At 42.9% G+C, this 13,626-nt stretch overlaps 1 protein-coding gene across 1 annotated transcript in view; it reads left to right on the forward strand.

Annotated features, from left to right (window-relative positions):
- Positions 1-10,549, forward strand: part of SLCO5A1 (solute carrier organic anion transporter family member 5A1) — a 107,604-nt gene extending 97,055 nt beyond the window's left edge. The window contains 3 exon segments of the mRNA XM_074985738.1: positions 776-1,017; positions 6,299-6,363; positions 9,537-10,549. Coding sequence (XP_074841839.1) covers positions 776-1,017; positions 6,299-6,363; positions 9,537-9,994 — 765 coding nt within the window. The 3' untranslated portion in view covers positions 9,995-10,549.
- Positions 10,550-13,626: the final 3,077 nt, after the last annotated feature.

A 13,626-nucleotide genomic window follows, 5' to 3' on the forward strand; every position in this document is an offset into this window, starting at 1 on the left:
GGGAGTTGGCTTTAGTTGTTATGGTTTGCAATTTCCTCAATTTTACTATCCTACTCCTTCCTCAAGCATAAATCTCTTCCTGTAACATTTTCAGCGAGGATGTTTCTGGGAAAAGTTGTTGGAGTGCCAGTTGGCATGATGTAGCCACCGGAGTGATCCCAGGGCAGTATGACAGTTGTACCTAAAGGTGTTACTTCTGTGGGGCGAAAAGCAGCTAAGCAACCAGAATATGTGGTTCAGTCACTTTCTGAAGCCAGCCTATTTCATTTTCCTTCACCTGGGATTCCCTACTCTTCTTTCTTTCCTTCTGAAAAAATGGCTGTTTTCTTTCCATGGGAGGGAAATGAAGGTATGTATTGTGGGAAGATATCACATACCCACAACCACCTACAAGGCATTTTTTCCCCATATTCTACCAGTGAGAAAACTCAGAATGCTGCAGGGCTGAAGTAACTGTGGGATAGGTTCTCACAATGCACTGCTGCAACAGTCGATATTTGACAATTCTGTGTGGCAGCTCTAAGTTGACTTTGTGGAGACTTTGTGGGGAGAGGAAAATACTCAAATCTGACTTTATAAAACCCAATATTATAAAATTGATTTTCATAAAATTTAATTTATATCACAGTGTAGATGTAGCCTCAGATAATATCTTAAGCAACCTACAGAGATTAAAAACATCTATGTGGTAAATGCTGCTTATTGTCTTGGTTTAAGGGTAAAAAAAAATCTTTTGATCACAAGATTTTATGTTTTTCCTCTTTGTTTTTCTCAGGTAAGAAATTATACTGAATGTGCCTGTGTCCAAAGCCGCCAAGTTATCACTCCGCCAACTGTGGGCCAGCGCGGTCAACTCAGGGTTGTTATTGTCAAAACATACCTGAATGAGAATGGCTATGCTGTTTCTGGGAAGTGTGATCGCACGTGCAGTACGCTTATCCCATTCCTAATATTTCTTTTCATAGTTACCCTTATCACAGCATGCGCTCAGCCATCGGCAATCATAGTGACACTCAGGTAAGAATCTAGCTGTGTACATATCTAGCTAGATACCTTTACTCTGATATCATTACAGCGATTGTATCACATAATAGAGACTGTTGGCCAGGCCTGCAGCGGGTGTAAAGTAGTGCGCCTCTGTTGAAGTCAATGGAACAATGCTTGTTTACACTTGTTACGGATTTGATCCCTTGTATTTATACCATAACCTGTTTTGGTCAATTTCACAGTCATAGGATTTTCAAAATCATCAGTTGCAAAGTTTCAGATGTTTATGTCTGAAATTTCATGTGCTGTAATAGTGGGATCCCAAACCAAAATGGGGTGGTGAGAGGTTGCAAAGCTATTGTAGGGAGATCTTTGGATTGCCACCCTTACATCTGTGCTGCTGCTGGCCAAGAGCCTAGCTCTAAAGCCAGCACCGTGCTAGCAGCAGCACAGAAGTGCGGATTGCAGAGTATAGGGGTTTGGAGGGACACAGGCGGCCTTATGGTTGGAGGGGGGTGCTGTGGTTAGTTCCCCAGCCAGCCAGCCCAATTTCTCTTTAACCCACAAGCACTGGGCCCAAAGCATGAGAGGGCAGGTTTGAGGATGCGCCAACCAGGGATGCCTACTATGCACCAGGGTCTGGCTGCTAGCCCTGATGGTGTTAGGAAGGGATGGGACTTCCTCTTCCCCTGCATGAGCTGCTCACGGTGGAGGGCACAGATGCTGTGGCTTTCCGAATGACTCACCTCCAGGAAGCTCCCCCAGCTACCGGAAGCTCTGTGGCTTCCCTGCCTTCAGAGCTAGGCCACCAGCCAGCAGCCATGGAGCTTTCTGCAGCTGTGGGATGTTCCCAGAGGTGGCTCAGCCCCAACCCCAGCCCTAGCCCTAGCCCCAGGAGCAGCTCATGCAGAGCAAAGAGGAAATGCTGTCCCTCTCCATCCTGGCTGGGACTAGCAGCTGGACTCTGGCATCTGGAAGGACCCCCCTCCCCTGCTAGGCCGCCCCCAGTCTGTGGGCTATAGGGATAATAGGCTAAGTAGGGTTCCCAGATGTCTGGTTTTCAGCCGGATCCTGTTGTACATACGGTCACTGGCACAGTGGCACTAGAGCCTGGCTCTGCATGGCTCCTGAAAGCAGCAGCAGCAGCATGTCACCCCTTCAGCCCCCACATGTAGGGGCAGCCAGGGGTCTCCACATGCTGACCTAGCCCCAAGTGCCAACTCTGCAGCTCCCACTGTCTGGGAATTGCGGCTAATGGGAGCTTCAGGGGCAGTGTGCAGAGATGCCTGGCTGTGTTTGTGTGTAGGAGTCAGAGGGGGGACATGCTGCTTCCACCCAGAGCCTGTACCCGTGATCGCCCCTTCCCCCCAAGTGCTCCAACCCCCTACTTCATCCCTGATCCCCCTCTACCTTTGAACCCTTCCACTCTTCCATCCCAGCTTGGAACATCCTTCTGCGTGCCAGGCCCTGCACCCTTAGTTTCACCTCAGAATCTGCTCCCTGGGCTGGAGTCCCAACCTTCCTTCCCCACCTCAAATGCATGTCCTGGACCTGATCCCCCTCCCACCCTCTTGACCCCAGCGTGGAGCCCCCTTTTCAATCCAACCCCCCTCATCCTTTGCTCCTGCCCCAGAGCCTGCTCCTCCAGCCAGAGCCATCACCTCCTTGTCAACCGGAGTGCTCGGAGCCAGCCTGGTGAAGTTGAGCGAGTGAGTGAAGGTGGGGAGAGTGGGAGACAGAGGGAGAGGGGATGGAGTGATGAGTAGGGGCCTGGAGAAGGGGAGAGACAACAGCGTTTGGTTTTGTGAGAGTAGAAAGTTGACAACCCTAAGGCTAGGGGAGGTTAAGTCTCCCTTAACCAAGGCCCGTCCATGCTCTGTCCGGAGGCCCCAGCCTTACTCTTCCATTCCCCAGAAGCCTGCAGGGGCTCAGCTTGGGGCTCCGCTCACTGGTGGGTTGGGCCAGCGAGTGGCCTGGGATCTAGTCAGGCCAGTGCTTGAAGCAGTTGGTGGCCTAGCGTTTGGGACAGTCAGTGTGGCTGCAGCCGGCTTGCGTAGGGCTTGGAGTCTGGAGAATTTGGGGTGGATTGGCAAGTTGCCTGCAGCTTGGGGCAGTTGGGGCTGGCCAGCTGGTGCTCAGGGTGGTTTGTTTGGGACACCTCTCACTGTGGTGGATGGGTAGAAGAGCTTGGAGTCTTGGGGGAGTGGAAGGGCTGGGGTAGGGGGCCGTGCCTTAGGTGTAAGGAGTGGGGCTGGGAGGCTAGCCTCCCCAAAGGAGGGGTTCATGCATCACTCGTGCTCCTGCCATAGTGAGATATTATGGGGCCATGTAATCTGATAGTACAGTCTGTGGTGCATTTTTTGTGGCCATGAATTTACATTACCCACAAAATGATAGTGTGTATGTACTTTGTGAGACAACAAACCTGCAGCAGATGCAGTGTAAAGAGAAAAATGTAAAAAAACAACCAAGGTCTGGTACATTTGAAGACATCATAAACCACCTGAAAATAATGGTTAGATTTTCTGGTCAGGTGCCAGGAAAAAACTTAATATTTTGATTCATGTGGCTGTCACCCAGAAAGGATATTGTTCAAAATATCAGGAGGGGCCTGCACTCATATATTTTTCTATTAGTAACTTGAAATTTTTAACTCAGCCCTAACCTGTATCTTTTCCTGGGTCTGACCCCCTACCCCCAGGAACTTTAAATGATATCAACTAATTATTGCCTTGGTTAAAAGGCTGTATATTTAACACTGCTTTCTGTAAAGGACCTTCAGTGAATCAGAATGCTCAAGAAAGTGAATCCTTTCTGTAGCTATGGGACACAGATCATTTGCTGGCTATATCTCATTTAATCAGTTCCCTGCCATTTCAGGAGACTGAGGCACTGGTGCATCACATTTCTTAATGCTGTCTTTATAGCATACTGTTCCGCGGACAGGAACTGGTTTAATTCTGGTCGTTGGGCCTCGTTACAGTCTAGCTAAGTATGCTCATACATGCGTGGGCTTCTACAAGACATGAGTGGAGTGAAAAACATGGGAAAATTGAAGGAAGCTGCCCTATAACCATATTCTTCTTCTCTCATCCCAAACATAAAATATAGTAAACCAAAGACTAAATTACGCCTCTGATATTTGCAGTTTAACCATGGAATTCTCATTAATAAGACCCTCTGTAAAGCACCCAGAAGTTCACCTTCCTAACTGTATATGTTTTTTTGGGGTCAACAGATGTTAGAAGCTTTCCAGAAGAAGCTGTCTTGTGCGATGACTAGCGGGACCAGAAGTAATGCTAGAATGAACTCTTGCATTATTTTCACATGGTTCTCACAAGGACTTAGATGGGCAGACATGAAATCAGGGAAAGAAACTACTTTTAATAGATTAATCAAAGCAAATTTTTTCATTAATCAGATCATTATATATTACCACCAGAGTACTGAGAGGAAATCTGGAGCTCTTTTATCTCATTCAAACCAGTTTTTTCCACCCCTGTTGTGACTCTGTTCTACATGATCTTAAATGAAGGCACAATACCTCTGTTCTGGCAAGACTACTCAGGAATTTGAGAACCCCTGTTACCTTATTAAGGCAGTACCAGCCTGTCTGGTAGCACTGCCCATCGTTAAGGTTACCCTACGGTTCCTATTACTCCATCTTCATAGGTCATTCTTTATCCCCTTGCAGCTGTTACATGTGATTGGCATCTCAATACACCATCACCACAGACTGACTGAAAGTGCTCCCCTCAGCCGGGGCCTGTGGTGTAAACCAGATTGATGATGGTTCCTCTGGGCCAGAGTGGGCTGGTCTCTGGAACTGAGAAGTGTGATCCTGTCTCTTGTGTATACTCTCCCCTACCCTGGCTCCCTTGTACCCATATAGCATGGAGAAAGAAGCTGCTTTATTCAAAGGCAGAGAGGCTGTATCTACACTGGAGAGGTTTGTCGACAGAAGGGGTCTTCTGCCAACATAACTCAGTGAGCATGTACACACTTAAAGCATTCTGTCAACAGATTCTCGGCAGAACTCTGCATTTGGCTGGACACTATCATCCCTCAAAAATTTGAGGCATAACAATCTGTTGGCAGCAGTGCAGTGTAGACACTTTTGTCGACAGAGAGGGCTTCCAGTTGCTGGGCAGCCCTCTTTGCAAAAAGCTGCCATTCCTCTTTCTGACACAAGAGGGCGGTGCAGTCTGGCAGCTCTCTGTCGACAGAGCAAGTTGTTTATAGAACAACAAGAAGTCTTGTGGCACCTTATAGACTAACAGATTTTTTGGAGCATCAGCTTTCGTGGGCAAAGACCCGCTTCATCAGTTGCATATTTCAGAATTATAATGGTAGAGCTAACACAGAACCTGAACTCTTTGATGTGCAGAATGTTGTTAAGTGCTTGAATTGCCTGTCATTTATGTTAAAAACAACAAGAAGTCCTGTGGCACCTAATAGACTAACAGACCTGTTGACAGAGGTTCTGTTGAGATTTCCCTGTCGACAGTAACCTCTGTCGACAGATGATTCTAATGTAGACATAGCTGGGGAACAAGAGTTGGAATGGGGGTGTGGCCCGGGTGGACAGAGTAGATTGGGAGAAGGAGGAGTGAGAGGGTAGACTGGGATTAGGTGATGATGGGGATGGGGGCAGAGAGGGAAACAGTGGGAGCTGAGTTGTATGTGAATGCACATACACATATAGATATAGTAAATGCATGGCTATAATGGGCTGCTGTTTGACCTAAGTCTCAGACAGTGTGAGGACTAGGCTAATGGTCCTAACTGATTATATTTCAAAATATTTGAAGTCCAGGCAGAAATTCTGTGGTTTGGAGTGCCACAGGTATCTTGCTGCTTTGGATTCTGAAATTTAACAACTTAATCCTTTTCCTGTTGACATCAGTGGTGTTGGAATTTGGTTGGGCCTTGGTAAATCTGTCCTGTGCCTCAACTGGTATGTTGCCTGACCTAGCTCAGGTGTGCATTCACTGAGAAATGTTCCGTTGATTAGACTGTCAGGGAAGTAGTGCCAGAAACCACGAGCAACTGTGTAATTGTATTGAGGACCTTCCTAACCGTTCTTTTTCAAGTAAGACTCCCATTCAAGTTTATGGGACCTTTTCCTAAGGACAGCAATGTTTTTTTCTTGTTTTGTTTTATCTTCATTAGAAAACACACGGAAGACATTTTAACTGGCATTTATTATAGCTGGAGAAGCCCAGGACAAGGCACCCAAAACATACTGGAAAAAAAAAAAAGATAATTTGCTGACGCTGTGTCTTAAGAAGATGTTTTCTTTCTCTGCTAGGTCTGTGGAAGATGGTGAGCGGCCTTTTGCACTAGGAATGCAATTTGTTTTATTACGAACTCTTGGTAAGTCATATGGCACACATAAGCACCAACAGCTCCCTGAACACCATTTGCAAAATCCTCCCAAAATTCTCCACAAATAAATAGTTTATGAAAAGCACTGAAATTCCTTAGTGAATAGCAGCCTTAACCTAAAATCACCATTGAACCTAGCAACTGAGAGGTTATTTGATGTTCATGTTTTTCTTATATTGGCTTTTTTACACCACATTTGTCTATGCTTACCACACCGTACGGTAGTGGCCAACCAGCACCATGGAGACAAAGATACCTACACTGACAGAATGTAAGGATGTGGGTTTTGCAACATTCTTTAACAGTAATTTTCTACCAGCATTTTTAAGATCCTGTTTCTTCAGCACTTGCCCAAAGTAGCAGTTTTTATATGCAATGGATTGGGAATTTTAGTGGGAATTTTAACAGTTCCCTCTGTTCAGCAGCCTTTTCTTTGTGTTACTTCTTTCTAGTGTTTCCTAGAAAATTTTATGAGATAAATAATGCAGTTGGTTGAAACCTTTTTAATCAAAACATTTTTATATGAAAAGTAGCCTTTTTAATGGGTTTTCAGTAAAGATTTTTGAAAAAAATATTTTTAATTGAAAAAGTAGAAAAATTCCACACACAGAAAATGGTGAGCAAATCAAACCATTTTGTTTATTTTGAATACCCCTCATCCTCTACCCAAGAAAATAACATTTTCTGGCCTGTTCTAGCAAATAATTTCCAGTATCGGCTCATAGAGAATTCTCACTGGGGACCCAGAGCGAATGGCTTCATTTTCTCCTCTTCGTGCTGCCCCCTCCTTTGCAGTACATGATTCAAATTTTTCAGGTGAAAACAAACATTAGGATAGGTTACTTCTGCACTGGCTACACAGGAGCTGCATAGAAAATAGTTTCCCTTGTCAACTAGACCGTTAGAGGGTTTGAAAGTTTTTCCTCCCCTGAATCAGGTCAAACTGTTAAAATCTTCATAACCCAAAATTTCCCCTTTTCCTCAAATTTGGATTAGGTCAATAAAAACATTGTGCTTAAATATTGACTTTTAATTAAATGTTGTTTAAATTTAAATTTATTTCAAACTGAAAAATGAAAGATTTGTTTTAAAAATACCCCAAGATGTTTTCATGATTTCAAAACGTTTGTTTCTGAAATGGGAAATTTGTTCAAAGTGAACCTGTCACATAACGTTACAGAGTTGTGATGAATTGGCATTCCCAGTTAAAAATATATCCTTGCCATTTCTGTCTACTACATTAAGAACCAGATCCTGATTTTCTGCATTGACTACCACAGCAGTGTAAGGCTACATCTACATGGCACCCTAAAATCAAAATGTGATATGCAATTTGCACTACACAAATTGCATATCTTAATTTGAGTTTCTTTCGAAATAGGCTATTTTGGCATTTGGTGCTGTCTTAGTAGTGCCAAATATTGAAATGATGCACTATTTCGAAGCATCTCTTACTCCTCCTACAATGAGGATGACAGGGATGCTGAAATAGCGCACCCATTATTTTGGAAAATATTTCAAAATAATGGGCACATTAATGGGTACATTTTCCTGAAATAGCTCTGCCGTACAGTCATAGCCAAATTCTCTGATTTCATCTGCTCTTCCACACTGAATGACTGTCTATGAGTGTCAGTCCCTAAAGACAGGATTAAGGATTACTTGAAGAATATCAAATAATGGGGTTTACCATTCAGATACAGTCCAGATTTTAGTATTTTTCCTAAATGGAATTTGTTGTGCAAAGTTTTTAAAAACAATATTTTTGTTTTCTTCAAATGCTAAAACAAGACATATTTGTACTTCAGTTATTAGCCCCTAATTCTTCTTCTTCAAAGCAGAAAGAAAGCTTGTTAGGTTACGGTTTACACGGCGATATTCCTCTCAAGCTTTGGAAGTTATCAGATCTTGCCTATCCTGACAGTAATGTTGTTTATTATGAAGAGAGAGAGGAGAAGACCAGTTGGCTGCATCTAATCACTAATAAGGCTTTTGTTTCCAGAAGCTTGTCATGACTTATTATAAAATGTGAGTTACCTTTCTAGGACAACAAATAAACATTTAAACTGAGCCAACTGCACTGGTAGCAACCTGGTGAACTCAAAGCCTGTTTCCATGAAAGAGAATCTCTCCTCAAAGGAAAAATTTGAAAATTTTTCTGTTCTCTGTCTTTTTTTATAAGGACAGTTACAATTTTAATGGTCTGCCTTTATTTGTGCTTCATACTTTAATTGCTAAAGGAAGTTTTTCTTCACAAAGCACACAGTCAACTTGTGGAACTTCTTGCCAGAGAATGTTGTGAAGGTCAGGAATTTATCAGGGTTTAAAAAAGAACTAGATAAATTCACAGAGAGTCGGATTAGCTAGGATGAGTAGGAATGGTGTCCCTAGCCTCTGTGGCTGCGTCTACACTACCAAGTTCTTTCAAAAGATTTTTTTGCCTGCAAGCAAAGATTTTTTTGAAAGAAGGGGTCTCTTTTGAAAAAGCCCATGGAGCATTTGCACAAAAAAAGAAAATGAGCATAGGCACTCTCCAGGGCCTTTCTATCGAAAGAACCGTCTTCATTTTCAATCCCTGTCCTGTTCTTTCGAAACAGCGGGGGCTATATGGATGCTCTCTTTTGAAAGAGCAGATCACTCTTTTGATCTGCTTTTTTGTGAGTGGACGCACTCTTTCAAAAGAAGCTCTTTCAGAAGAGATTTTCCAGAAGGGCTTCTTTCGAAAGATCTCTGGAGTGTAGACGTAGCTTGTTTGTCAGAGGTTGGAAATGGATGACAGGAGAGGAATCACTCAATGATTACCTGTTCTGCTCGCTCCCTCTGGGGCCTCTGGCATTGGCCACTGTCAGAAGACAGGATATTGGGCTAGATGGACCTTTCGTCTGACCCAGTATGGCAGTTCTTATATTTATTGATTTAGCTGGGGCTTGCAGGCAATGCTTCCACACATGCTTATGAGGGATGCTTTCCTGAATCAAGGTCTTAGTTTGAAAATTTTGGATAAAGCGATAGTGTTTCATTGCATTCGGAGATGCCACTTTCGAGTGGTGTTGAAATAATACAGTCATTAAAACAATGTAAAACAGGGCTATTGCATTGTATATACTTTCTTAGAGTTTTCTGAACACTCACCACTAATTACTTTGTTACTATTATTACAGCTTACATTCCTACTCCAATTTATTTTGGGGCTGTTATTGACACCACGTGCATGCTTTGGCAACAGGATTGTGGCGTGCAAGGATCTTGTTGGGAATACGATGTAACTTCATTTCGCTTTGTTTACTTTGGATTGGCGGCTGGGCTCAAATTTGTGGGATTTTTTTTCATTTTTCTGGCCTGGTACTCTATTAAATATAAAGAAGATCAGCTGCAGAGGCAAAGGTGGAGGACCTCACCTGTCAACACAGTGAGTGAGACAGTTGACAATGCTGGACATGAACAAAACTATGCACGGACTAGATCCTGCCCTGCTTTCAGTGCTCAAGGGGAGCACACTGAAGACATCTCTCTGGCACGTGGAATGAATTACACAGCACAGACGTATCCTGGCCCCTTTTCAGAAGCAATAAATTCTTCACCTGAAAATGCACTGGAAGAAGTCACTGCTGAGATATAGACCCCGGGCTTGACAAATGCAAAATTCAGTTTTGTTGGTTGATTTAAATATGGCGCCTTGTGAAACACCCGTGCCTTCTTTTTTAATCTACATGTTACATGATAAACCAACTACGCTTAAAGCAAATATCTATAGCATACTTGAGGGCTGGATACCTCAAAATGACCCAACTTCTTATTTCTCCTCTCCAGATAATGGAGTTTTAACATATCTATTTGGGATTGCTTCAGGTGTGTCCATTAAATGTCCATGCTCTGATCTTGTGTCAAAATAAGGATGAGGTCTTCTAAACAGTGGAAATCAGTGGAAGGGTCACAGCCATGCATATTATGTCAAGACTTTAAGAAAATGTTTAAAGGGATCATCAATTTTGCATCCACAAATCATAGTTCTTAGAGCTAAGTAATTGCTGGGAGTTCTGCTACAAAGCACAACTGACTGTGTTTAAACTATGCAACTTCTCTCAATAATTGTCGATGCAGCATGTTAATTTTGCTTTCAGAGTCTTCAACCCACTGAACGTGAATGGGCTATTTTACAATATAAGATTTTAAAAGAACACCAATGCTTAAAGTACTGTTGATAACATGCTAAGCCATAGAAAAGTTATATAGCAGGTAAAGTTTTCAAATTCTAAGGCACCATTTCCTTCTCTTATTAAAATGTACATTTATTTTCATTTGATAGGAAGTAGTAGTATTCAGTGTTGTACACAGGCTACAAAAGTATGACTCAGTGTGAACAACTACAGTATTAATTTGTAATACCATTAATCATACCCATAGATACTAAAACAAGTAGATGCATATTTCTGTAACTACCTATGCAGGTATCTGCTACAGTGGCTACAACTAACTTCAAATCTGTATGTTTCTCAGTGTCCAGGTTTAATTTGACAGGGAATGCTTGGCTGTTCTTTGCAAATGCATGCAGATCTTTGGAAACAAACTGTTCTGGTTTTACTAAGTGAAACTACCCAGAGGGTGAATCTACACTTGCATTCCTCTTTCGCAAGAGGCGTGCGAATGAGGGAAATCAAAATGCAAATGAGGTGCATATTTGCATACTTGGCACCTCATTTGCATATTCTTATTTCGAAAGAGCTTCTATCAAAAGAAGAAAGCCAGTGTAGATGCTGCTCTTTAGAAAGTAAACCCTATCTTCGAAATAATCCTTCTTCCCATTAAATAAAGGGAAGAAGGATTCTTTCGAAGATGGGGTTTACTTTCGAAAGAGCAGTGTCTACACTGGTTTTCTTCTTTTGAAAGAAGTGCTTTTGAAATAAGATTATGCAAATGAGGTGCCAAATATGCACCTCATTTGCATTTTTGATTTCCCTCATTTGCATACCTCTTTCGAAAGAGGAATGCAAGTGTAGACTCACCCAGAGAATTTGGAAAGCTGCATTTTGGGACTACACTACTACTGTTCCCCACAGACCTCAAACTGAAAGGAAAGGGGTATTTGTCATGCATGTGTGGCCTAATGGCAGGTAAGAAGTGATTTGAGGCAGCTGGAAATAGATTTGCACTACAGAGCTTCTGTCTGGCTTCTTGTGAGTGCTGTGGGGTTGGGGTCCACCAATTCTAAGGATGTTTCACAGCCAGGAGGCTGTTCAGAAGGCAGTACAGCTTGAGGTTGTATTAACTGATGCATGAACACCTCACCAATAATTTGGATAATGGGCTCCATGTCTGCCCTCCCCCATTTCCTCTTGTCTCATTTGTAGAACCCCATTCTCATTTAGTGCTCTCTGTGAGGTCTGGGGGAAATGGCAGAGTCAGTTGACCCCTTCCTGGGGGAGATCTAGGCCCAGAAGGCACCTCTGGTCAAGGACCTACACAGCATGCACTGGCCTTTGATTATGCAAAATATTTTAGTAAATTTTTTCCTATTTGATTGAGTCCGCTAGAGGCTACTTGATTTTTTATGTGCTTTTTGTGCTAATTACGTCTCTGTAGACTTGAAGCAGGGTCATTACAACTGGCAACATTAATGCTGTCTCAAGTGGGAGGTTATGATAAGAAGCCCGGGTTGTATTCTACTTTCAGGAGCATGTTTCAGAGCCTTTGGCAATAGAGGAGGGGATTTTGTGTTTTATGAAATTGCATTTGGTGAGAAGCGTGTGGGTAAAAGCCAAGACACATACAGTAGATTATTTCTAAATAGATACAAACAATTTTGGTGAGATCAGGAATTTTAGAGGATTTTTTTTTAGAAGTTACAACTACAAGAGATTGGGCCTGGCTGTTTCTAGTAGTATTAAGGGCATATTTCCATGGGCTTCTTCAGGATTTGTTCCATAGAGTATAGATTTCCCAGGTTCCTCCTTATCTCACTGTCATCTGAATTTACTCAGCATACTGGTGTCATATCCTGGTGGAAATGTTGGTTCCATCTGTTCCAGCATGTCTTGATCAGTTCCTCTGACCCTTGAGCCTCTAATGACTGTCTGTGCAGCTGAACATTTAGAGAAAATTGCTATATCAATCATTATCTAAGTATCAGTGACTTTAATTAGCAGTTCACTAATTTAGGAACCTAGGATACAGGACTGGAAGAGACCTCCTGCATCATTGAGCCCAGTCTCCTGCTATTGCAGACATCATCCTAACACGGGTTGAAACCTCTCTAATCCAACACCCTCAGGACCTGACCATTGCTGGATGAGTATTTATTTGGGGCCAAATTTATTTCTTTTAGAATAGTCCAGTTCAGACTACGAATCAGGTGTACGTTTTAACAGTGAGGGTCATTGACATCTCATTTAGGGGTTAGCTCTAACTAGAAATCTTTAACTCAGAACCGGATGGCTTTCTGAAAGATAAGATGTAACACAGCCAGACATTATGCGTTTGATGTAGGATTCACTTAGTGAAATTCTGTGGTATATGTTATTCAGGAGGACTGACTAGATCTTTGTAATGGCCACTTTTGGCCTTAGAATTGATGATCGTCTATTAATTTAATCATAGGATTGGAAGGGATCTGTTAGGTCATCAAGTCCAGTCCCTTGCACTCATGGCAGGATGAAGTATTACGCAGACATTCTGGATAGTTGTGTGTCTAATCCATTGGTTCCCAACCTTTTCAGTAACATGGCACACTTCAATGAGCCAAACAGTTCTACGGCACACCTACTTTTTCAGGAGAATAAATTGCTCATAAACATCACATTTACTTACACTTACTATGGTTACAGTCTTATTGGAGAGATTTGCAACATAGTAGTGCAGTCAACAAGCTAAACAAGGATCAAATGCTTTAATAGTTCAAATCTGCCACAGAATACACTGTCTTAGACAGTGAGCACAGGCACATTTCCAAAAGCTGCTCAATGCCGTGCTAGGGCTATTGAACGAAGAAGTTACCACTGAAAGCAAGTTCCCATTCCTGCCAGCCCTTTGGAGCCAGGATGCGGTATTTAAACCACATTCCAGCTCCAACTGGCTTCCGCGCTCCCTGTTGCCACAGCAGGGAGGGGGAGCAGGCTCTCCACCAGCTCATCTGGGACGGGAAGCAACGTTTCAGCTGCCTTCTGGCATGAATGGGATCCTGCAGGGTTGATATTTCCCCTTGCGGTGTTTCTGCAAAAAGCCACCATGTGTGTGGGGGGACTGATGAATCCCGTG

Source organism: Carettochelys insculpta, chromosome 2 (assembly GCF_033958435.1).
Source record: "Carettochelys insculpta isolate YL-2023 chromosome 2, ASM3395843v1, whole genome shotgun sequence".
Lineage (NCBI taxonomy): Eukaryota > Metazoa > Chordata > Testudines > Carettochelyidae > Carettochelys > Carettochelys insculpta.